Here is a 26,799-nt window from a genome sequence, read left to right on the forward strand (position 1 = left end):
AACCCCACCCACTCTATCCCCACCCCCTTTATAAACTCCAACCTCTCTATCCCACTCCATTGATAAACCTCACCCTCTCTATCCCACCTCCTTTATAAACCCCACCCTCTCTCCCCACACCCTTTAAAAACCCCAACCCCTTTATAAACCTCACCTTCTCTATCCACCTATTTATAAACCCCACCCTCTCCATCCATACCACCTTTATAAACTGCAACCTCTGTCCCCACCCCTTTATAAGCCCACCCTGTCTCCACCCCCTTTATGAACCCCACCCTCTGTCTCCACCCCCTTTATAATCCCCACCCTCTGTCCCCACACCCCTTTATAAACCCCACCCTCTGTCTCCACCCCCTTTATAATCCCCACCCTCTGTCCCCACACCCCTTTATAAACCCCACCCTCTGTCCCCACACCCCTTTATAAACCCCACCCTCTGTCTCCACCCCCTTTATAATCCCCACCCTCTGTCCCCACACCCCTTTATAAACCCCACCCTCTGTCCCCACACCCCTTTATAAACCCCACCCTCTGTCCCCTCCCCCTTTATAATCCCCACCCTCTCTGTCCCCAACCCCTTTATAAACCCCCCCTCTCTGTCCCCACACTCCTTTATAATCCCCACCCTCTGTCCCCTCCCCCTTTATAATCCCCACCCTCTCTGTCCCCACATCCCTTTATAATCCCCACCCTCTCTGTTCCCAACCCCTTTATAAACCTCACCCTCTTTGACCCCACACCCCTTTATAAACTCCACCCTCTCTGTCCCCACATTCCTTTATAATCCCCACCCTCTCTGTCCCCAACCCCTTTATAATCCCCACCCTCTCTGACCCCACACCCCTTTATAATCCCCACCCTCTCTGTCCCCATCCCCTTTATAATCCCCACCCCCTGTCTCCACTCCCTTTATAATCCCCACCCCGTCTCCACTCCCTATATAAACCCCACCCTCTCTGTCCCCAACCCCTTTATAATCCCCACCCTCTCTGTCCCCAACCCCTTTATAATCCCCACCCTCTCTGTCCCCAACCCCTTTATAATCCCCACCCTCTCTGTCCCCACATTCCTTTATAATCCCCACCCTCTCTGTCCCCACACCCCTTTATAATCCCCACCCCCTGTCTCCACTCCCTATATAAACCCCACCCTCTCTGTCCCCAACCCCTTTATAATCCCCACCCTCTCTGTCCCCAACCCCTTTATAATCCCCACCCTCTCTGTCCCCAACCCCTTTATAATCCCCACCCCCTGTCTCCACTCCCTATATAAACCCCACCCTCTCTGTCCCCAACCCCTTTATAATCCCCACCCTCTCTGTCCCCAACCCCTTTATAATCCCCACCCTCTCTGTCCCCACATTCCTTTATAATCCCCACCCTCTCTGTCCCCAACCCCTTTATAATCCCCACCCCCTGTCTCCACTCCCTATATAAACCCCACCCTCTCTGTCCCCAACCCTTTTATAATCCCCACCCTCTCTCTCTCCTCCCCTCCCCTCCAAAATCCAACTTCAATGCATTGCCCTTTGACCTACTCCAGTGTGACGTAGGAGCACTGACCTTTCCCTGTTGTCGGAAGGGTCGGGGTGATGACGATCATTTCCGGGTCGTGCTGGGGAGGGGGTGGGAGTTACGGATGGTGCGCACGCGCTGTCGGTGCCGGCTGGTTTGGCGTCGGCCTGTGTTTGGGTGCGCTGCTCTGCTCTGCTCTGCGAGAGTAGGCCCCGGAGTCGGTGCATGGTTTGGTTTCATGGTCGCCGTTGTGGTGATTGAGGTGGCGGGGTTGAGAGGGTGGCCGTGGAGCTGTGCAGTGTCGGTGATCTCTCCCCCAGGTGACCATGGCCATCAGTCAGTTACGCTCACTCAGAGTGTGTACATGTTTAGCGTGGCTGCTGTCCCTGTTCAAGAGGCTCATCTGCAGGTATTGTATGTACTGGTGGCCTCATATAATCACTGGCTTATTGTCGTGAACTGTCTGCAGGCTATTGTAGCTTTAAAATCAATAGTTAAAACATAACATTTACTTTCTTCCAACAGTTGTCCTTTTACATTTGCAATTACCCCTCCCCCTTATTGGATCAGTGCATTTTTTGAGTATTTTTATCACTCAAAATATATTTGTATTTGTGTTATCACATTGCTACTTTTCAACCTCCTAATCTCAGATAGTTTTGAATGGCAAAACCTTTTATTGGTGTACGGAGCAATTCTGACTCAGAGTATGACCATAAGACACAGGAATAGAAATTAGGCCATTCAGCCCATCGGGTATGCTCAATCATGGATAATATGGCACATTGTCCACTTGATGCTTAAAACTATCTGGGTGAAAGATTATCCTCTTGTGACATTGTTGAGAAACAAATGAACACTGCTCTTGGATGAGAGAGTATGGAAATGTAGGATTGGGGTAGGTCAATTAGATGCTTCTTAAATGTGTGTCTAAACTTTAGCTGAACAGCTGAAATGTTGAGACCTGAAATTCAAAGCATAAAGGTATAACTGGGTAAAAAGTGCTCTCGGTGTGGAAATTTAAGTAATTACATCTAGTGCTGGTTTAAGAAGAAAATTGGGATAATATTCAAGAACTATATACATCTTTGAGAATGCATATTGTTTATAGTTAATGGCTGTTAGTGTCCTCTAATCTTCGATGGGTTTGGAGTGCAAAACGACTTTTAACCATCTGAGAACAACACAATGGTGTGTTTCAAGAACTTCAATTGATTCATTAGGTGCACTGCATTGATAGATTTGGGACCTACTGGTTTTTATGAATAACAAGTTTTAATATATGCAATAATGCTGTAAGTCAATCCCAAGGTATTTGACAGAAGAGGTATCACATAGAATTTGAAATCTGGCCACAGAAGGGAATATTAGGATAGGTGACCAGAAATTTGAACAAAGGGGTGTCTTTGTTGAAAAGACAGTGGTTAGGAAGGAATTCTAACATTTACGGACAAACAGCTGAAAGCACATTGGCAATGGTGTTATCATTTAGAAAGGGATGTTCAAGAGACTAGAACTTGAGGAGTGCAGAGGTCTTGGAAATGTGTAAGACTGAAGGCAAATACATGAATATGAGGAGGTGAAAGGATTTTGAAACAAGGATCAAAGTTTTTAATTTGAGGCATAGTTGAACCAGGGATTGATGTATGCAATGAGAATAGATGAGGGCCACAGTGCTTAGTGCAAGTTAGCACTTGGATTTGTATGACCTCAAGTTTGTTGAGGCTGCCAAGAAGGAGGTTGGAGTCGTCAACTCTAGAACTAACGATGACGTGAATGAGGTTTTCAAAGATAGAATCGCTACATTGTGAATACAGGCCATTTGGCCCAAAAGGTCCACACTGAGGGTCCGAAGAGTGACCCAGCCAGACTCATTCCTCTACCCTATTACTCGACATCTGCCCCTGATTAATGTAGCTAACCCATACATCCCTGTACACTATGGGCAAATTAGTGTGGCTAACTCACTTAACCTGCATGTCTTTGGATTGTGGAGGAAATTGGAGCACCCGGAGGAAACCCACGCAGACATGGGTCGAATGTGCACACTCCATACAGACGGTCGCTCGAGGCTGGAATTGAGCCAGAGTCCCTGGCACTGTGAGGCAGCAGTGCTAACCACTGAGCCAACATGCCACCTATTGAGTCAAGTGATGAAATCAATGCCATATAAATGTGAAGAAATATTAAAGCAGGTTTCTTTAAAATTGTTCGTTTGTTGCTGTACACTGATCTCAATTTTTGGCATTTTCAATACTGGTCTGATGTAGGGGATTGTAAAACAAATTCATACAGCATCTTGCACATCAGGAGGTACATTCCACTGTTCTCAATGTGATATTTTATTGTCTTTGCTATTTTATAGAATCTAATTGAAATATTAATGTACCGCACCAGCATTTTTTTTTCATAAATTTTCTGACGTTTTCTTAAAGCTAAACAAAAGTAAGATTCTAGCTGAGAAAGCTGTCTCCTTGTAAGAACCTGTAACGGCACTTTTTTTTGCATTTTTGATTATGGACTGAAATAGGAAAAATGGCTGCCTTCAAAACAAACTATGAAGTATGTGGGCTGTGAATATAGGAAGTGTGGGATGTAATTTTGCAGATTACCCCAAAATTGGTGCAGTGGACAACTAAAAAGGTTACCTCCAAAATACCACGGGTCCTTGATAAAATGGGAAAATGGGCTAATGAGTGGCGGATGAAGTATAGTTTAGGTAAATGTGTTCACTTTGGTAAGACAAAGCAGAGCTGGGCTTATACACTGATTAAGATCCTGGGGAGTGCTGCCAAAGAGCGAGATCTTGGAGTGCAGTTTCATAGTTCCTTGAAAGTGGAGTCGCAGGTAGATAGGATAGTGAAGGAGGCATTTAGGGTGCTTGTCTTTATTGGTCATTGCATTGAGTGTCAGAGTTGGGAGATCATGTTGCAGCTGTACAGGACATCGGTTAAGCAGCTTTTGGAATTTTGTGTTCAATTCTGGTCTCCCTGCTTTAGTAAAGATGTTGTGAAACTTGAAAGTATTCAGAAAAGATTTACAAGGATGTTGCCAACGCTACAGGATTTAAGATAAAGGATGAGGCTGTGTAGGCTGGGGCTATTTTCCCTGCAGTGTTGGAGGCTGAGGGGTTGACTCAGTGAGGTTTTTTAAAATCATGAGGGGTGAATAGCCTTGATGAAGATGACTGCCTGCATTTCCAAGATATTTGTTCTTTTACAGCTTCCACCAAAACCAGCATTGTTGTTAAAGGTAACTTCAGTATAACTTGCATTACATTTGCTATTACATTGAAAGGAAAAGGCAGGTAGCACTAAAAACCTGTGGTGAGTTGACATACAAAATGATGTTAAAGGGCAATACAAGTTCAGAAGCTGTCATAAACCTGATAAAAGTCTTATGGAACTGAGATTGATGGCATTCTAAAATGATGAAAGAGATGGATAATATACATGCATTTAGGTTTCCTTTTGTTACAGAATTGGATGGCATTATGTGTATTCACATATTTACTCCACTAATGACACTTTAGGGATTATCTCACAAACATCGATAATAAAATATTACATTAAACATGATTGATCTTTTACAGCTCTTCTAACTGAATACTTGTGCTCTTAAAACGAGTAGCATTCCAAGCCAGGATATTTCAGTATACCTCCAGCACTGGCAGCTACCAACCAAAGTAGAAAATTGCCAGAGTTCTGAAGAACAGTCATGTTAGACTTGACACGTTAACTTGTTTCTCTCTCCACTAATGCTGCCAGACCTCCTGAGTTTCCCCAACATTTCTGTTTTGATTATGGAAAGTCACACTTGTAACATTTGTCCCACATCTTGTGGACATGGTCAATTATTTCTCTGTCAGTATACCATCAATGGCTAGCAAAACGATGGAAGGTTCATCACCACTGCCATCAAGTGGCACTTACACAGCAAAAACTTGCTCACTGACACTCCTGTTAAGGTCCACAAGGACCATGCAGCTCTGACCTGATCAAAGTCTAGTCCAAACATGGCCAAAAGAGAATCTGCCATGCTCTTAACATAAAAGCACCTTTTGACAGAATTCAGATCAAGGAGCCCTAAAACCTCCTGGAACCCTGCTGATTGGCAACCCATCCACAACGCTCATTTCCTTTTCCATCAACAGACAGTGACAGCAGTGTGTGTACCTTCTTCAAGATACATTGTGGCAACTCCCAAAGGTTGCTCTGACAACACCATCCAAGCTTGCAAGCTTTACTGTCTAGAAGAACAAGGGCAGCGGATGCACAGAATAGCCACCACCTGTCAAATTCTTTCTGGTTTTGAAGCCTGGAATTCCCTATCTAACTGTGCATGTACCTACACTCCAAGAACTGTCACAGTTCAAATATGTGGCTCACTGTCACCTCATCCAGGTCAACTGAGATCTGCAATAAATGTTGGCTTGGCAAGCAAAGTCATATTGTCATAAAAAGAAACCGAACTTTTAGTCAAGGAAATATGCCATTCAGTCCTGGCCTGACCTGTAGTGACTCTGGTACTGTTTAAAATGGCCCTCTGACACAACCAGTCAGCTTATCAAATGTAAAGTCCATGACAAATGTTTGAATTGGTGATGAACTAGAAATGATGGCCCTGCTCCTCACAGGTGACTGTTTCTACAGATTTGCAAGCTTAAGCAGCAGGTTCCTTTCCTGAACTGTTTCACCCCTCTCTTCCATCTTTGACATTCCATGACTAAATATTACTAGTCTATTCTATTATAACCTTCATGATTTGGCAAAGTTTTGTCTGATTGCGCTTTTGAAAAATAGTCAGTGATTATTACATAGAAGTGCACTTGTCGTTATACATATTTGGGTGCTTTGAAGTACAGTGATTTGATCAAGATATGTGAGCTTCAGGAACGGTAAACAAAAACTGAAATTGTTCCAAATCCTAAATCTAATTTCTAGGCTGTTGGTCCAACTTTGTAAATTATATTATTTGCTTCTGAAAGCAGAGTTGGGATCAGTCATGGCATAATATTTTATTAACAGTTTCTGGGCTGATAATCTTCAGTCTGTGAGCCAGTAATTGGTGAGCATTGTGACTTGATGTTATTGACAAATAACCCATTCCATCACTTTGCTGACAATCAACGATAGACTGAGGCACCAATTGGCTTGGTTGAATTTATCCTTTTTTTGTGTGGAGAAGACATATGTGATCAATTTTATACATTGCTGGGTAGGTGCCTGTGTTGTAGATGTACCAGGACAGCTTGGCTAGGGGTTTGGTTGGTTCTAGAGCAGAAGTCTTAAGTAATGTTGGCAGAATGGTGTCAGGGTTAAAATAGCCTTTTCATTATCTAGCCCCTTCAATTGTAGTTTAATGTCATGTGGAGTGAATTAAACTGGTCAAAAACTGGCATCTGTGATTCAGGAGACCTCGGGCTGAGGTAGAAATGGATGATCTACTTGGCACTTCTGGTTGAAGCTACTTCTAAAACTTCAGTCTTGCCTTTTCCACTGATATGCTGAACTTCTCTATCATTGAAAATAGGATATTTGTGGGAGCTTCTCCTGTTAGGTGTTTAATTGTTCCCCCACCATTCAAGTTTGGTAGTGGTAGGACAGCAAAGCTTTGATCTGATCTGATCTGAATGTGGGATCTCGCAGTGCTATCAGTCAAACTTGCATATCATATTTGACATGCACAGTCATGTGTTGTTGCTTCACCAGGTTGACACCTCATTTTTGGGTATGTCTGTTTATGTTCCATGAATGCTGTCCTGCACACTCTAGTGAGCCAGATTTGGTCCCCTACTAAATGGTGGAGTTAGATATGCTAGGCTTGTAATTACAGATTATGATGATGTGGAGGTACCAGTGTTGGGCTGGGCTGGACAATGTTTAGCAATCACACAACACCAGGTTATAGTCCAACAGATTTATTTGGAAATACAAGCTTTTGGAGTGCTGTTCCTTCGTCAGGTAGCTATTGGGGTAGGATCATAGGACACAGGACACTATGTATAGTTAAAGGTCAAAGTGTCATACAACTAATGTGATTGTATTGAACAAACCTAGGTTGCTGTTAAATCTTTCATCTTGAGTCAGGAATGTGACTCGAAAGAAGTTCTGGGATTTACATATTAATGGATCGAAACCTGCAAGTGACCCATTCGAAGTGATTAAAGACTTAACAGCAATCCAGGTTTGTTCAATACATTGCGTCAGTTATATGACACTTTGATCTTTTACTATACATTCTATGTCCTATGATCCTGCCCCACTAGCTACCGGAAGAAGGAGCAACGCTCCAAAAGCTTGCACTTCCAAATAACCCTGTTGGACTCTAACCTGGTGTTGTGTGATCGAATATAGTTTTACTGCTGCTAATGGCCTAAAGTGTCACATGTGTGCCCAGTTTTGAGTTTAAGCTGCATCTGATTTAACACTGGTAATGACACACAACATGGAGGGTATTTTCACTGTGAAGGTAGGACTTTGTCCTAACAGAGACTGTGGGGTGGTCACTCCTGATTTTGCCAGAAAGAGAAGCATCTTTAACAGGCAGACTGAGGATGAAGTCAAATGGGTGTTGCCTTTTGGTTCACTTACCACCTGCTGCAAACCCAGTCTGGCAGCTTCAGAACTTGCTAGCACTTCTGAATATAAAAAGAGGAGAAAAAAACCCTTTAGAACTCAGCTATTTTTGTTTGTGGTGCTGCTGAGCTATTCGTTGTGATGGATATTGAAGTCCCTCACTTCGTATATTGTCTGTATTTGCCACCTTCTGAATCTTCCAATGATTGTTCAACATGAAAGAATATTTAGATTTACTAGCCAAGCAGGTGGCAATTAGCATGAGGCTTTCTTACCTATGTTAACTTGATGCTTGAGATTCATGGATTTGGAGTCAATGTTGAGGATTCCCAGGCAAGACCCACCTGACTGTCGCCTTGCACCACCGCCTCTGATTCGGAGTGTGACTGTGTCAGGCTGTTGCCTGATTAGATTGTGGCATGTGTCTCCAGACGTTAGTTAGCAAGGTAGACTTTGCAGCATTGAGAGTTCTGGGTTTTTCCAGTGGCTGGGTGGGTGCCGAGTCAGTGTGGTCCATCCAGTTTCATTCTTAGACTTTGTGGCAATATGATACAACAGAATGGATTGAGAGAGAATTTGAGAAAAATACATTGCTGTGGGTTTAGAGTCACATGTACATCAGACCAATTCAGGACAGCAGATTTCTTTTCCTAAAAATCATTAGTGAACTCTGTGGGGTTTTTTTTTGACATTCTACAATGATTTCCTGGTTACTGTTGAGACTAGATTTTGATACCAGGTTTAATTCGATTTCTGCCTTGTTGGGATTTGAATCTGTGTCCCTAGAGCAGGATCCTGGGCTTTTGGACTATCATTGACTTTACTATTTCACCACCGACTCCCATAACAAAAGACAACATCAAGTATTAGTATTATGTTTTATGTATTAGTTAAAGTGTATACTTGTCACATATGCATAATTATATATGTATAATCACACTTGTACAACAGTATTGGTATAGTAACTCTATGGTCTCAATTCTAACCACTCATTTATAATCTCAGAAAGACCTGTTTAATGGGGTACTTTTAATACGAATGAATGAATTATGAATGAAATAGGTGTTTTTCTGATCCTGTCTGAGAGTTGAATAAATGCAACTGAATGCTCTTGGGCCAGCATTTCTCAGGACTGGTAATCATATGCACATTGCATTAGAAAGTGCATAATAGCAACAAAACAGCTCCTTATTCTGATAGCAGATTTTTTGCAGTGTTCCTTCAGAATGCAAAACTGTATTTCCATTTTGACAGGTCATAGAGATGTACAACATGGAAATGGACCCTTCAGACCAATTCTTCCATGACAAACAGATATCCTAACCTAATCTAATTCCACCTGCCAGCACTTGGCCTATATCCCTCTCAACCCTTCCTATTCATGTATCCATTCAGATGCCCTTTAAATGCTGTAATTGTACCAGCCTCCAACACTTCCTCAGGCAGCTCATTCCATACACACACCACCCTCTGCGTGAAAAAGTTGCCTCTTCGTCCCTTTTATATTTTTCTCCTCTCACCCTAAACCTATGCCCTCTAGGTCTGGACTCCCGCACCTCAGGGAAAAGACCATTTGGTAAGTGTTAGGATGCCAGGAGAGTGAGGCACCTAGTGAGGAGGGAGTAGAGTGCCAAGTAGGTTGACCCTTATAATGTTTCTGATCTCGACAGTCACCTAAATAGTTACCAAGGAATTACCCTAGTTTAATAGTCTTGCTTTTCCAGAGTGACTGTATACAATAACTGCAGTGGATCTCTGTATTTTGTGGTTTTAATTAGATACTTCTGGAGGTTCCGGCTATTAAGCAAGTGGAATTTTGAATTTCTTGGGCAATTCCTTTCGGATCTCCTTGTACAAATCCCATCTATGGTTTAGAAATGATTATCTGACCATCAGAAAACCTGGACCATAGTGTCTTTGCCATCTCACTGAATCTAAGTAAGGAAAGACAGATAAAAAAAAAAACACCTGGACAGTGAAACAAATCCTATCATTGTGCTTGATTTGGAGTGCTCTGTTTACTAATCCATTTGAAAAGGGATCCTTTAGCCAAAAAGGATTGAGAATTATAGCATTATACTACAGCAAGCCCTTGTATGTTCCTTTTATAAATGAGCATTTTAAGTCTCATAAGACTTTATCTGCACTTGTGTTTTAAAGGATTCTCTCTCTTCCGCTATAGATCATTTAACCTTATCCCCCTTCCTGTTTTTTCCCCCTGGTTTTAGAATTCTCCACGTTAAAGTTTGTCTGTTCCCCTGTCCACTCAGTCTGCCACTCTAGTCTTCTAAAGCTTTGTTGTCAACAAATGTGTCTTCTTAAGCAACTTAAATTAGTATTGCAAAATTATTTACTTAGTAGTTACTGCTGGATTAACTACGTAATATTCTAAGTAAATAGCTCATAAGCAAAGGAAGCTCACAATTCTTGTGCATCTCAGCTGGATAGCAGTTGGAATATTATAAATAATCACTCAAATCTGAGGTGGTAAGGGACATATTCATTTCTATTCTGACTTATTGTTTGAAATGTGGATGTAGGCAAGAGCAATATCATACTTGGGAGTGATGTTTCCTCATGTTCAACTGGTTTGTACAGGCATATTGTGCATATTCACTCGAGTCAAATTCAGATGGATCACTATCTTTTGAAGTAGTACTCCTACAGCAGGTTTTATTTTAAAGTAGTTTGTGGCATCTATCTACTTGTCCTTCAGAAAGTCATACTGGATCTTGAAATGCAACAACCTTTGTTGAAGAAAGAATGATGCCATATGTCCGCATAAGGGCAGTGAGTGACTTGAGGAGGAATTCATATTGCTGGTTCCGTTATACCTGCTGACTTTGTGCCTCTTGATGGCAACAGTTATGACCTAGGAGATATTGCTGAAGTTGCCATACAAATAGTATGCACTGCAACTGTGGTAAAATGATGATAAATGTTGGTGGGTGGGATATCAATAAAACAAATTCCTTTTGTCCTCATTGCTATTGAGCTGCTTGAGTGGTGTAGCTCCTCTAAACCAAGCAAGTGGGCAGTATTGTGTCACAATGTTGATTCAAACCTTATAGATGCTGGCGATGCATTTGAAAAATTAGGTGAGTCATGTGCTGCTGCTGCTAGGTAAAAACAATGACTGCAGATGCTGGAAACCAGATTCTGGATTAGTGGTGCTGGAAGAGCACAGCAGTTCAAGCAGCATCCGAGGAGCAGTAAAATCGACGTTTCGGGCAATAGCCCTTCATCAGGAATAAAGGCAGAGAGCCTGAAGCGTGGAGAGATAAGCTAGAGGAGGGTAGGGGTGGGGAGAGAGTAGCATAGAGTACAATAGGTCAGTGGGGGAGGGGATGAAGGTGATAGGTCAGGGAGGAGGGTGGAGTGGATAGGTGGAAAAGAAGGTAGGCAGGTAGGACAAGTCATGGGGACAGTGTTGAGCTGGAAGTTTGGAACTAGGGTGAGGTGGGGGAAGGGGAAATGAGGAAACTGTTGAAGTCCACATTGATGCCCTGGGGTTGAAGTGTTCCGAGGCTGAAGATGAGGCATTCTTCCTCCAGGCGTCTGGTGGTGAGGGAGCGGCGGTGAAGGAGGCCCAGGATCTCCATGTCCTCAGCAGAGTGGGAGGGGGAGTTGAAATGTTGGGCCACAGGGCGGTGTGGTTGATTGGTGCGGGTGTCCCGGAGATGTTCCCTAAAGTGATCTGCTAGGAGGTGCCCAGTCTCCCCAATGTAGAGGGGACCGCATTGGGAGCAACGGATACAATAAATGATATTGGTGGATGTGCAGGTAAAAATTTGGATGTGGAAGGCTCCTTTAGGGCCTTGGATAGAGGTGAGGGAGGAGGTATGGGCGCAGGTTTTGCAGTTCCTGCAGTGGCAGGGGAAGGTGCCAGGATGGGTGGTTGGGTTGTAGGGGGGAATGGACCTGACCAGGTAGTCACGGAGGGAACGGTCTTTGCGGAAGGCGGAGAGGGGTGGGGAGGGAAATATATCCCTGGTGGTGGGGTCTTTTTGGAGGTGGCAGAAATGTCGGTGGATGATTTGGTTTATGCGAAGGTTGGTAGGGTGGAAGGTGAGCACCAGGGCGTTCTGTCCTCGGATGCTGCCTGAACTGCTGATATGCTTGCAATAGCCATGGCAATTTTGTGGCCGTTCTTGTATTCTTGTTAATACTTAGCTAAAGATGTTGACATTGAAGGAATTTGGCAATGATAATGTCAGAGTAGCCATGCGCCTTTGGTATTCATGATTTGTTATTTGGAGTTTGTCATTGCCTTGTAGTTTAGTGATACAAATATTAATGAGATGGGAACAGAATTACCACATGGCAGGGGAGCATTGGGTAATCGACTATTAGTGTAACAAGTTGGCGAATTGTTGAAAGGCCAGTTTTAATTTACCTGTAACATGACAAGTTGCTGCAAACCAAGCTTGACGTACGCACTTTCTTTATCTGATCAGTTACAGCATTTCCACATTTAAACTAAGTTCACAGTCACGTTTTGTATACAGAATTAACAATATTTTGAAGTGTGAAAGCAGTAATGCTTCAGGGTGCCCTTGTTGCGAAAAACAACTTTGCCTAGTTTGCAGTCATAATTATTTTTGTTTTGCACCACCTTCTACTCAGATAATGTTCATGGTTACTGATATTGCAGTTCCTTTGTTTGAAGTGCTCTGTAAAATAAAAAAGCTTCCCATTTCACCTTGATCACTGATTCTGAGCCACTGTTTTGTAATTGAAACCTGAGCTTGCTACTTGGGAGCAAATCTGCATGAATCAACAAGTCTCTCTTACACACAGAGCTGGAGAAGCTCAGTTGGTCTGGCAGCTTCTATGTTTCATGTTTCAGATCACTGAAGTCCTATTGGACTTAATATTAACTCTTTTTTTTCCCCCTCTCTCTCTCTTTCTCTCTCTATGGTTGCTTTCAGACCAGCTGAGCTTTTCCAGCACATTGTGTTTCTGATTTCCAGCATCTACAGTACTCCACTTTCATGTTAGCCTGTTTGAAAAGATAGCAGGCAGACTGAATACTGCCCCTTTCCTTAATATTTAATTGCAAGTAAAATATTAAACTTGTTTAATTTCAAGCACAAGTCAGTTTAAAGTTTTACATCATAACATCCAACTATGGCAATTTAACAATTGGTTTACGTTATTACATGATGTTAACTAAAAATCCTTGGGGTAACTCCTTCATGTAATGTTGAATTTCAGGTGGCTAATTATCATCTAGCTTTTTTGTAAAACAATTGCACAGTATTTGAGACTATTTAAGCACGTCTTGTTATTTAAAAAAAAATGGAAAGATTACACATGATGTGCTAATGCTGCATTATTCTTTCCTTCAAGGTCTGGAAGGGGTAGGAAATTGAGTGGCGATCAAATAACCTTACCAACAACAGTTGATTATCCATCTGTTCCAAAGCAGGTACCCATTTTGAAAAACATTAGTCTTGCCATTCAATGGTCATTTTAATTGAGTGCTTTACTTGCTGTAATCAGCTGCAAGACAATAGGATGTTTTTTTTAGCAAATTAATAACTATGAAACTATTTTCAATTGACATAAAAACTTCTTTCATTCACTAATGTTCTTTAGGGAAGGAAAACTATTATCATTGCCAGGTCTGACTTGCATGTGACTGCAAACCACAGCAATTTGATTCTTAACAGGCTGCTGAAATAGCCTAACAAGTCACTCAGTGCATTGGACATTGGGGATGGAAAATATGTGTACATACTGGCTTTGCCATTGACACTCATGTCCCATGAAAGAATGAAGGAAAAAGACAGCCTGTACCTCTGGCCAGGTGCATTTTATTACTTGTTCTCAAAGGATGTCATCGTTCTTGATTAACCAACATTTATTACTCACCCACCTGTCCTTATGAGAATGGTGGTGAACTGATTTCTTGGACAAGTACACCCAACGTGCAGATAGATTGGAAAAAGTTTCAGGATTTGTACCCTGTGATGAAGTGATGGCAATATGTTTCCAAGTCTAGAGGGTACATGATATCAAGGGTGTTTTACAGGTGATGGTGTTGCCATGTGGCTGCTGACTGTATTCTAGGCAAAACAGATTGCAGTTTTAGAGGGTACCATTATAGAAAGCTTGATGCATTACTGTATTGTGCTTACAGCAGCCACAGTAGGTCAATCCTAAAGAAAATAAAAGCTTAAAGTTCTGGATGTAGGTTTGCTCGCTGAGCTGGAAGGTTCATTTCCAGACGTTTCATCACCCTACTAGGTAACATCTTCAGTGGGCCTCCGGGCAAAGCTTAAAGTGTTGCACAAGAAGTCATCAAGAATCATAGTCATGCATTATTGGTTTTAAGTTAACTGAGCATTAGAGTCATAAAATCGTAGAGATGTACAGCATGGAAACAGACCCTTCAGTCCAACTTGTTCATGTCAACCAGATATAACCTAATCTATTCCCCTTTGCCAGCACTTGGCCCATATCTCTCCAAACCCTTCCTATTCATACACCCATCCAGATGCCTTTTAAATGCTGTAATTGTACCAGCCTCCACCACTTCCTCTGGCAGCTCATTCCATACACACTCCATCTGTGTGAAACGTTGCAATGTCCCTTTTTATACCTTTTCCCCCCTCACCCTAAACCTATGCCCTCAAGTTCTGGACTCCTGCACCCCAGGGAAAAGACCTTGTCTATTTATCCTATCCATGCCCCTCATGATTTTATAAACCTCCATAAGGTCACCACTCAGCCTCCAACGCCCCAGCCTATTCAGCCTCTCCCTACAGCTCAAATCTTCCCACTCTTGAATTATCCTAGTAAATCTTTTTTTTTAACCCTTTCAAGTTTCAGAACATCCTTTGGATTGGAAGGAGACCAGAATTGCACGCAATATTCCAACAGTGGCCTAACCAATATCCTGTACAGCCACAACATGACCTCCCAACTCCTGTACGCAATGCTCTCACCAATGAAGGAAAGCATGCCAAATGCTTCCTTCACTACCCTATCAAGCTGCAACTCCACTTTCAAGGAACAATGAGCTTGTACTCCAAGGGCTCTTTGTTCAGTAACGCTCACCAGGACCTTACCATTAAGAGTATGAGTCCTGCTCTGATTTGCTTGTTCAAAATGCAGCAACTCACATTTATCTAAATTAAACTCCCGTTTGCCACTCCTCAGCCCATTGGCTCATCTGATCAAGATCCCATTTTACCTGAGCTAACCTTCTTCGCTTTTGTCTGAAAAGCAACCCTCCACCACCACCCTCTGTTTTCTACCTTTGAGCCAGTTCTGTATCCAAATGGCTAGTTCTCCCTGTATCCCTTGAGGTTTAAACTTGCTTCCCAGCCTTCTCTGAGGAACCTTGTTGAACGCTTTACTGAAGTTCATACAGATCGTGTCGACTGCTTTGCCCTCATTAATCCTCTTTGTTACTTCTTCAAAAAACTCAATTAAGTTTGTGAGACATGATTTGCCACGCTGACTATCCCTCATCAGTCCTTGCCTTTCCAAATATATGTAAATCCTGTCCCTCAAGGTTCCCTCCAACCACCTGCCCACCACTGATGTCAGGTTCACCGGTCTATAGTTCCCTGGCTTTTCCTTACCATCTTTCTTAAATGGTGGCACCATGTTAACCAACCTTCAGTCTTCTGGCACCTCACCTGTGACTATCGATGATACAAATATCTCAGCAAGGGTCCCAACAATCACTTTCCTAGCTTCCCACAGGGTTCTCGGGTACAGCTGATCAGGTCCTGGGGATTTATCCACCTTTAACCGTTTCAAGACACCCAGCACTTCCTCCTCTGTAATATGGACATTTTTCAAGATGTCGTCATCTATTTCCCTACATTCTATATCTTCCATGTCCTTCTCCACAGTAAAGGGGTTAAAAACAATGACTGCAGATGCTGGAAACCAGATTCTAGATTAGAGTGGTGCTGGAAAAGCACAACAGTTCAGGCAGCATCTGAGGTAAATACTGACGCAAAATACTCTTTAAGTATCTCACCCATTTCCTGCGGCTCCACACGTAGACTGCCTTGCTGATCTTTGAGGGGCGCTATTCTCTCCCTGGTTACCCTTTTGTCCTTAATGTATTGACAAAATCCCTTTGGATTCTCCTTACCCCTATTTCCCAAAGCTATCTCATGTTCCCTTTTTTTTGGTCCTCCTGATTTCCCTCTTACGTATACTCCTACTGCGTGTTGGAGCAACCTGGACAAGTAGAAGTATTTCACCTCCTGGATGAGTTGGAAAGACTTTGGGGAGTCAGAAAGTGATTTACTCACCACAGAATACTCCACAGCCACAGTATTTGTGTGGAAAGTGCTGTATGTTCTTTGGTGAATGCTAATTCTCTGGTTGTTGAATGTCAAACGAACATTGTTAGACACACTCCTCATGGAGATGCTTATTGCCTGGTTGTTGTATGGTGTACATACTACTTGCCACATATCACAAACTTGAATGTTCAGGTTTTGCTGCATGTATGTAGGCACTAACTGCTCTATTATCTGAAGTGTTGTGAATGTAGCTATACACTAGCCATCGGAAATATTCTACCTTTGATGGAAGATCATTGTGACTGAGGGCACTGAAGACTAATGTTAAGAGCCTCCACCCCTTTATTTTAATCCAGGTTCCCTGAAAATGGCACACAAATGGGTATCTTCATACATAAGATTGAGAAACATCTGTTGAGCTAACTTGTTTTCTTAATGTCATTGTTCCATGTAAAGAAACCACACCACATTTCAGGATGATTGTCAGGATAACTATTAGCATAAGCATAGGTGGTGTGAAAACTGGAAAAAAAATCACAATGGGGTCAGTAGTTATTCTGTTTCAAATACAGAGGTAAAAGTACATGGCCTGAAGCATGGTTTTTGCAATGTACCTCTCCATGCTAGGTAACGATGATAAACAAAAGGGATTAGTGAACCAGATGGGTTTTTATGGCAGTTGATAACTTTGTTTTTCTTTCATTTTTTTCTTTCCTTAAAGTAAAATTTCAGAAGTTTCGGAGATTGTTATAAAATAACAACTCTGTCGTTCTGAGTATCAGTTTAGTTAACCCCCTTCAATTTATTTGCATCCTTCCGAGCAAAGGAGACCAAACTGCATGTGGTATTTGAGACATGGTCTCACCAATACTGTGTATAACTGAAGCATATTTTCTTTATTTTTGTGTCAAATTCCTCTTGTAATAAAGGATAATCTTCCATTTGCTTTCTTAGTTACTTAATTAACCTGCATATTACCAGTTTGTGTCTCATGCACTCAAGCACCTAGATCCGTCTGCATCTCACAATTCCACAATTGTGCTCTGTTCAAGTAATATTCTAGTTTTTTTTTGTTTTCTCCAATTTCACATTTTCTCAGATTATATTTGCATCTGCCAGATTTTTTGCGAGCGAACTCAAGCTGTCTATATCTATCTGCAAACCCCTTGTGTCTTCTCAATATACTTTCCTGTTTATCTTTTTTGTCATCTGCAAATCTAACTTATTGATATAATTTTGTAAAAGCTTACTGTGTGTATACACAGACCCGGTCAGGATTTTGCTTGTCATGTCCAGTCGATTTGAAAATGTTTTATTCTTGATTTCTGTTTTTTGCCAGTCAGTGAGTTTTATCTCCATGCTAATGTGTTATCCTCTACACTATGAACTTTTATTTTCTACAAAATACTTAAATGGGGCATCTTGTCAAATGCCTTCTGGAAATTGAAGCCCAGCATATTTACAGGCTGAATTCCCTGATGCTGTCTGGCTTGCTGTGTTCCTCCAGTATCCTGCTTGTCTACCCCTTTATCTGCAGCATATCTTATTCCGTCAATGAAATCTAATTGGTTAAACATGGGCCTGGAAATTCCAAGGTGTGACAGCCACAGTTAGAATGCCGCTGTACTCCCATTTTCTTTCATTGAGGGCTAAACTCCCACATTTCTGGCCAGGACTCTTGAACCCAGCTCCTCAAAAATGCAGACTAAACTTGAAATGAAACAGTTCCTCGGAGCTCAAGATATCTGAGAGAAGTTGAACTGTGATCCTTTTTGAAGCTACTAGTGAGTGTGTTCTGAGATGTAAATGTCCAAGAGTACAGCACTTTAGGCTTTGTTGAGCTGACAGTAATTAATGTGGTCTTTAACCTGTGTTAAAGTTGTGCAGCCACAAAATGATTGATTGTTGCCATTTTGGGCTTCAATAAATAGCATTTTCCTGTGGGAAGGAAGTATGCACTATGTATTGGTAAAAAGAAAACTCTGCCGTTGTGCATTTGAGAGGTTCAATTTATAGAATCTTCAGTTGAATTAAGGGTTTCCAATTTATAAGCTGACAAAACAAAAGAAACTAAAAAGATTGTTTGATAATGTGGAGGTTGGTTATTTGGAGTTGATGTAATCCATTTTTTAAATCTCCTAAGCCTGAGGTCGAAGATTGGAGTTCCTGGGATGAAGACGGTCCAACAAGTATTAAAATTGAGGGAGGCAATGGTAATATAGCAACACAACAAAATGGCACGGGAGAGCCTGAAGAGCCTGATTACTTTAAAGATATGACACCAACCATACGAAAACCTCAAAAAGTATGTCATACTAATATTCTCTATGCTAAAAATGAACAGTAGAAAAATGTTTAAGCAAACTTTAATAAGCAGGTTATTAATTTTTTTTAATACTATTGGTAACAATTATCCAATTAAGTTGTATATTTTAGTTTCAATTTGTACTACTGACTTTGGTTGGACTTGGGCAGACTTTGATTTCAATTTTTGTAAAGTTTGGTGAAGAATACAAAACTCTTAAAATCCTATCTTAAATTCAGTAAGTCTTTGCTTGAATTAACACATTTTCTTTATTTCATAGATTATTATTAAGAAAAAAGAGCCGTTAAATTTTGGAATGCAAGATGGTAATGTAGGATTTTCCAGTAGACTAGCAGCTACACAGGACATCCCATTCAATCAACCATCAGTAAGTATTTTAATTACATTGCATTGAATTTTATTTTTAATAGCTCCCAGGAAAAAAAAGGATTAAGTGACTGATCAGAGCTAGGCTTTGTTTTATGTTGTGTAAAACATTTGAACTTTTATTGCAGAATTAAAAACAAGTGATGTTTCAGAATTTCCCTTAAGCTTTATGTTGTGAGTGTACCGATTGTTGTTCTGCAATTATCATTGGAAATGCTAATGCAATTCTACAAATGTTAACTGATCAAGTGAGTTTTAAATTACAATGTCAGGCATGGAATTAAATTTGTTTAAAGTGCCTTATCACTATAATGATTAAATTCTTTCACAAATTGTTAATTAATATTGTTTTGCATTCTCTCACCTTCAGCAAAAGTGGTAGGGGAGGAAACGTAGTCTATATCGTCCAGTAATGTTAACTTGAATCCAAGTTTCTCAGTGTCTTGGCTTTGTTTTCCTTGGTGTTATTGCTTACAGTTGCTTACACATTAATCAGTTGACTTTGAAATGCATTGTGTGCATGAACGACAGTATAAATTGCTCAGATCTTCCATTAGTAAGAAAGTTGTTGCAGCAGGGTAGACTGGAGTTGCGGGTCAGAACCTGGGGGTGTCTTGCTGTAGCTGATTGCATGGGAATTGCCAAGGAAATTGAAAATACTACTGGGCCCTTATCCAGACTGGAATCCTCCATAGGACTCCTCAATGCTAGGTCAGAATTGGAGAGTCTGCACAGTTCTGACTGATTTAGGCTTTGTAGTTGTCCAGGAAAAGTTAGAAGTTTGAAACCTGTTGAAGTTTCAGTATGATCAATAAACTAACTCACCATTGACACACATCTGGCATAACAACTTCACCCCGGCAGCCTCAAAGCACATCTTTTCCACCCATCTCTGGCCCCAACTCCCCACTGACTGCCACCAGACTGAAGCATCCCATCCATCACTGCCACCTCCTTCCAACCTGACCTTTTCGGACTCAGCCTACTTGTCTCACTCCAGCAGTGCCACTTTGTCCTAACTGCTGTCACGGAGTACTGGCCCAGTTTCTTGGCACCCTACCCACGCACTTACCTTAGACTCTGATTCTCTCAATAACTGTAAATGTGGCTACAGTGCTTTAAATTTCAGAAGATGGCACTCTCATTTCATAAAGGGAGCATGATTTTCACATCAGGTTTCTGTTCCTATCTTCGTGGATTCCTGGGTTCCTCTATCAGATTCAGTTGGTTAACTTCCTGACCCAGAGGTTTACCCAGAAAAACCAGATCAAAGATTGTGGGTCATTGTTAATCTTACCTGATTCAGAAATGGTTTCTGACCTAGTTTGGAAAATTTTTAGGCCAATTTTTCTTGTATCTTTTTGGGATGTAAACATCTCTGGCAAAGCTAACATTTATTGCCTGTAGCCTTTGAGAAGGTGATGGGAAGCCACTTCCCCTTGAAAAACTGCAATGCGTGAATTGTAGATATACCTACTGTGATGAGGGAGGAATTTCAAAGATTTTGACCTACTAACGGTAAAGGAATGGTGATACAATAGTTCTTTGGTATGTATCCAAAATTCAGAAATGTCTATGATTAATAGAGTAATTAAATCTCATTGTAGATATCTAGATTTTGAAGCTGGATCATATTGCATTCCGTTACAAATTCCATGAAAAATGATTTCTGTTTTTTCCTCTCTTACAGCCTGAGCTGGGGGATTTTGAGACTTGGCAGGAAAATACTAATGCCTGGGAAGAGGAGGGTGATGCCACCTGGGAGGCAGAGGAAGTGCTGAGGTAATCAAAGTTAGATGCTATTGGTACCCAAATAGAGTGGAATCATAAAATTCTTAGTGTGGAAGCAGGCCAATTGGCCCGTCGAGTCCACACCGACCGTACAAACAGCAGTCCACTCAGACCCATCCCTGTAACCTTGCATTTCCCATGACTAATCCATCCAGCCTGCACATCTTCAGACTGAGAGAAAACCCACACAGATACAGGGAGAATGTGCAAAATTCCAACAGACGGTCATCCAAGAACTGAATTGAACCTGGGTCCCTGGCGTTGAGGCAGCGGTGCTAACCACTGAGTCACTGAAGGTCGTTAAGATTTTGTGACTAGGTGAAGTTAATTTGTTCTGAATATATGGAAAACATTTGGAATGTTACATTTCCTAATATCCCAAGGAGCCTCCAAGAAAGCAGTGCTGATACTAGGTAGGGATATTGACCTCCATGATTAAGGAGGAACATCATTAATCTGGAGACTGGCAAATATTCCATCAAATATCTGACTTGAACTTTTAAAAACACACTGAAAACTCTATTCTAGCAGTCACTGTATCGATGCAGCTAGTTTAGTTCATCATCTGCACAAATATAAATGTCAATAGGGATGGGCTTTCCTACTTTCAAGATTATTACCCAATTCTGTTGTAAGGTCAAACACACTGCTTCAGTCACAAGGGTTACGTATTCAGCAGAACACTGGAATTGTCAGTGCAATGGCCAGCTGCTTTGCTTATGTAGAGATGGCCGTTAGTAAAGACGATTGGACTCAGAATCCACTCCAAGACAACATCCTTGGGCTGTGGTGACCATTGTCTTACAAGTGCAATCATTTTCCTTTGCGACTTGCTGACATCTAGCTGAATGCAAGATTTTTCTTTGACCCAATTCTTGTCAGGGTTCCATGGTGCCATACTCCGAGTTTGAGAGACAGCAGTAGTTACGTCCACCTTTCCTGGAAGTATTCAACTGTTTGAATCTGCACAAATTGGTAGTAAGCTTGCAAGTCTTAATAGCAGACAAGAAACCATCATAAAAGAACCACCATTTGATACTGCAACAAGTGCAGTAATACTAAGTTGTGTATAATGGCTTACACTATTGTTTTTACATTAATAGCCTAACCAAAGCACATAAATGTCAAACAATAAGTTGCAGTTACATTTGACATTGTAGAAGTCCCAGGGAACTTCATAGGAGTCCACTCAGGCAAAATCTGACATGAGCTAAAGAAAGAGATATTCAGTGTGTGGGAGCTACTGATGGAGCAAATGGGGTGAGAGATCCATCAAAACTAGGGTTGAAGTAAAACAGTTTTAAAAATTGTTTCATGGGATATGAGTGTCTTTGGTGAAGTCAGCATTTGTTGCCCATCCCTAATTAGCCTTGAACTGAGTGACTTGCGAAAGCAATCACATTGCTTTGGATCTGGAGTTGCACATTTGCAACAGATTTTCATTCTCTCAGAATTTTAGCGAATCATGTGGGCATTTACACCATGTGACACATTCAGCTTTTCATTGTGGATCTTATTAATTAAATTCCATTTCTTTTAGCTGCTATCTCCCAAAGTTTTTGCATCTGTTTTTTATGTAATATTTCCATGTAATAATGTGCAATCACAAAAGAAAAATCTGCTTTTCAATGCTGTTAAACTATTTCAAGTTGTCATTAGACGACATCTGTGATTTTAATTTGCTTTTTCATTATATTGCATTTTGACTTGTGTTTTTTGGTGGATATACTGATACAGACATAGATTTGACTCAGTGTGAAGACTTTGTGAACTTTTAAAGGATAGCTCTTTGTCGTTATCTAACTCTTTCCATTCCGTAGTCCAGAACTTATTTGGAATGTTTCCCCTGTGTATGCTTCAACTCCCATATTTCGATTAGCTTCCTGACTGTGTAACTCTGTCAGTTTTTAAAGTGCTTGTACGTAAGTAAAATATTGCAGTTCTGGATTCTTATGACCTGAAATATTAATTCATTTCCTCAGTATAGATGCTGCTTGATCTGAGTATTTCCAACATTTTCAAATAATTAAAATACTTAATTTTAAATACTTTTCTTTGCCGATGTTGACAGGAATGGAGGGTCTGAATTATAAGGAGAGGATGGATAGGTTGGGCCATTTTTCATTGGAGCATGGGAGGTTGAGGGGTGACCTTATAGGGGTTTATAAATCATGAAGGGTATAGATGAGATGAATGGTTTCCCTAGGGTTGGGGATTTTAAAACTAGGGGCTATTCAGGCTATTGATCACTATTTTTAAGGTGAGATGAGAAAGATTTAAAGGCTTGAGGAGGCAACTTTTTTTTTTAAGTAATTCTCAAATGGACTGAACTTTCTGATGAAATGGTGGATGCAGGTGTAGTACAGCATTTAAAAGGTATTTGATAAGTACATGATTAAGAAATGTTTGGAGGGGTATAGTCCAAGCAAGGGTAGGTGCGATTAATTTACCTGGGGATTATATTCGGCCTGAAATGGTTGGATCAAAAATTGTTTCCTTGCTGTATGGCTTGGAGTCTACAAATGCACATTAGCAGAATTGTGTTTCTTCTACAAGATGCACTGCAGAAATTCATGAGCTCTCCCCTGCACAGCGCCTGGACAAATCCACGACCACTATCATCCAGAATGACAAGGGCAGTAGATATGTGAGAACCTTGAAGTTACTCTCCAAGACTGTCGCTATCCTGACTTGGAAAATATATAGTCCTCCTCTGTGTTGCTGGGTCAAAATCCCGAGCAGCATTGTCAGTGTTACTACACGAAGTGACCTGCAGCAGTTCAAGAAAGCAGCTTGCCACTACTTTCTCAAGGACACTTGCATTGAGCAGTAAGTGCTGGCCCAGCCAGCAACACCCACGTCCTGAGAATGACTTAAAGGACAGCAGATGGACTGAATGTTCAGAAATTTAATATAAAATTATTCACATTGTTTTAAAGTATGCATGTGCTGAATACAGATGTCCTTTTTCTGAACTAAAATAACATTGAAAAGCTGCATCTTGTTACAAAGTTATCGGAACTGTTAAATGCTGATTTGTGCAAAAGGTTTAGTTCAGTGATTTGAAGTCCCTAGTTGAAGCATCAATATTGAGAGCTATCGAAAGTAATTTCAAATACTGTTTTGGCTTACTGTGCAAGTTGTTTTTATATCCATTTTTTTCCAATATTTTTTTCACTTGAGCCATGCATTATTTTTCTAGTTCTCAAAAATGGTTCTAACGCTCTGTTCATTTTTTCATGTCTCTGCCCACCCTTCAGGCAGCAGAAACTTGCAGAGAGGGAGAAGAGGTCAGCTGAGCAACAAAAGAAGAAGATGGAGAAGGATGCACAAAGATTACTGAGAAAAGAACAGAATAAAATTGCTGTTAAACTTTCATAACTGTGAGCGATGTATGGACCTGTCACTGTCAGCAAAGGAGCAAGTCGTATTTCCCTCCCATGGCCAACGATGATCAGTACACTTCAATGAAGAACATTTTTATAAGTAATTTCTACTGATGTGCATTTGACCATTTTAGCTCAACTCACCATCTGATGCTCAGAAAACTTCATGGATTACTGGAAATCATTGGGTTAGATAGAAGATTTTACAGTATATATATACAGTATGTTCTCAGCTATCCAATCAGTGCATTGTTGAGTACAGTACTTCATTGCACCAGTTCCTGATCACCTTAATAGGTTACTTCCTGGAGTTCTTTTCTGATTCTTCAGGTTGAATATAGGAATATTTATAGCTTGATGGACATAATTTATCTGTGTGTAAAATATATTTTATTTGGAATTATATTTAATCACCAATGTATGCTGGTTTGTTCCTTTGTGTCTGGATTTATCAGTTTTCCATCTGTTCTATTACACCAGGCATTGAAATATTACCAATGAAATCAATGAATTATCAAAACATGAGGTTTTGTGCTGTATATATTCCTTTTAATGGGTTATTGAGAATAATAAATTTAAAAGAAGTTACTAAATGCATTTGTATATATCAAGTAAATTGTCTACTCTGGAGTAATTGGCTGCAGCTAAATAGAGAAATGTCACTGAAACTCTTTAGTTTTAAATTCTTAACCTTTTGATATTCTGGATGTTAACAGTTTTGGTTGAGATTACTAATTCAAGTACAAGTTCTGCAGGAAGCAATGAAGCTTGTATCAAAAGTCATAGAAAATGGTCTTTGTCACAGCACTGTAAAATTTGAAACATTATGTAGTTTACAACTCTGCAGCATTTGCCATACTTGTGTCTTTTGGAAACCAGCCAAGTCAGTTTTTTTAAAAATTAAACGGTTTTGCTTATTCCCTTTGGTTATTTTCAGATGATGTCTTAAATGAAGATGGCAGTTGTTCTGCTGTAAGTTGATGCATATTTGTAGTTTGATTTCTATAATTCATAACTGAGAACATTATTATTGTCTGAAATAAGACAAACCTAAGCTTTCTCTACTAATACTTTAATGCTACTCCTCCCCATCTATTTTCAAATGTTTCAATTTAAACATACTTATTGGATTGTTAAAATACACTTGGTTTGCATATGACTTTTCAAAATTAAGGTGCTTCCAACTTTGGGTCCATTTTCCAAAATGAGTGCATATTTATTGTTGGTCACCCAAGGCTGTTCTTATTCTGTGCACTTCATTTTAGGGTAACTTTCCAAAATAAAATGAAGAGTTACATTTGGCATTTCTGTTAGTATGCTAAACATAGCAACATGCATCATCATGATAAAAAGCTGATGGTAGCTTTTAAATGATCCATGCAATATCTCTTGTGGTTGGGTGCATGTTTCAGTCTGTGCACCGTATATCTTGCAATTGAGCATTTTGCAGTAACATTTTCTTTCTGATTCAGTGCTTCTCAAAATTGTTATTACTTCAAACAAATTTGGTGAAAGTAACGCTGAATCCAGTAAACAATCCCCAACATCTGAAATTATTTCAACAGCTTTGGTTTTGGCATTGAACAGTAAAGTGAGATCTTGAGTGGCCATATCCGATGTCTTCGCAGGTCGACTTGACGAATAATTTGAATTCTTACAAGCTGATAATCATTGCCTCTTTGAAGTGTAATTCTTTCTTTGAGCATCTGTAAGTTTGTTTCTTGCCACTGCTTTACTTCTTTTCAGCAACCTTTACACTAAGCAATGTAAATTGTATAAATTTTCCTGCCTGTACAATACCCATGTTTAAATCTATTGCACAGTACATTGTACAGTATTAAAAGGGTCGTTGAAAACTCATGCGATTTTTGTTCTATTCAGTGAGTGGGACACTTAATGAAACATGAAGCACTATCTGATTTTTCCTACAAAACCTTTACTTTCTCCTAATAGGGGTGAACAATCAAAACTGCACGTTCAAATGTTTTGAAATGATTTATATGTTTTGGTTGCTTTAAAAAGTCATTTTTTTGTTGAAAAATAAACATTTGTGTTTTATATTTTGGTTCATGTCCAGCTTTGATTACAGACAGAAAGAAGTTTGCACTTTCACATTACAGTGGTACAGACCATCCTAAAGTAACTGACAACATTCAAATGGATGATGTGTCTTTAAAATTTAGTTCATACCAGGCCACCACCTAAAAGGTTTAGTAATGCATTTAGAGGGAACACCAGCTTCTTCAAGGACTAGTTCTTAACCTTGGACTTTTAGCTACAGTTCTCTGTTGTAGTGAACACCTAGATTAGATGAGTGGCTACTTCTGGGCAGGAAAAAGATTTTTCAAGCAGTTACTGTAAAAACCTACAAAACAGTTGTAGTGATTCTGAATTGAATCACCACTTAATGTCACTTGACTATAAATTACCATTATACATATTAGTAGAGAAGCACATAATGTGTTTGTATGCCTTAATTCATATATGGAATATGGACGTTGCTGATAAGTTCAGTATTTATTACTAATTTCTATTGGTCGTCAAAGATGTTGGTAATCTATG

At 40.5% G+C, this 26,799-nt stretch overlaps 1 protein-coding gene across 3 annotated transcripts; it reads left to right on the forward strand.

Moving 5' to 3' along the window:
- Nucleotides 1–1,624: 1,624 nt before the first annotated feature.
- ebag9 (estrogen receptor binding site associated antigen 9) lies at nucleotides 1,625–26,295 on the forward strand. 3 transcript variants are annotated; one of them, XM_043689020.2, is made up of 6 exons: nucleotides 1,625–1,928; nucleotides 13,445–13,523; nucleotides 18,512–18,673; nucleotides 18,954–19,061; nucleotides 20,751–20,842; nucleotides 24,112–26,295. In XM_043689020.2, the coding sequence occupies exons 1-6, from the start codon at nucleotides 1,639–1,641 to the stop codon at nucleotides 24,230–24,232; spliced, it is 852 nt and encodes a 283-aa protein (XP_043544955.2). In that variant the 5' UTR covers nucleotides 1,625–1,638; the 3' UTR covers nucleotides 24,233–26,295. The 3 variants fall into 3 exon arrangements, with proteins under 3 accessions (XP_043544955.2, XP_043544952.2, XP_043544953.1); XM_043689018.2 differs by having other exon boundaries at nucleotides 1,704–1,923; XM_043689017.2 differs by lacking the exon at nucleotides 13,445–13,523 and having other exon boundaries at nucleotides 1,625–1,923.
- Nucleotides 26,296–26,799: the final 504 nt, after the last annotated feature.

This window comes from Chiloscyllium plagiosum, unplaced genomic scaffold, assembly GCF_037043375.1.
Source record: "Chiloscyllium plagiosum isolate Xiang-an unplaced genomic scaffold, Cpla_swu_hap1 HiC_scaffold_4, whole genome shotgun sequence".
Classification (NCBI taxonomy): domain Eukaryota; kingdom Metazoa; phylum Chordata; class Chondrichthyes; order Orectolobiformes; family Hemiscylliidae; genus Chiloscyllium; species Chiloscyllium plagiosum.

Bases quoted from the DNA above. Each gene is read 5' to 3' on its own strand.
- ebag9 (XM_043689020.2), top strand. From the start codon at position 1,639: ATGGTGCGCACGCGCTGTCGGTGCCGGCTGGTTTGGCGTCGGCCTGTG. The intron at 13,524-18,511 runs GTACCCATTTTG...AAATCTCCTAAG, and splicing joins ATCCATCTGTTCCAAAGCAG to CCTGAGGTCGAAGATTGGAG. The intron at 20,843-24,111 runs GTAATCAAAGTT...CCCACCCTTCAG, and splicing joins GAGGCAGAGGAAGTGCTGAG to GCAGCAGAAACTTGCAGAGA.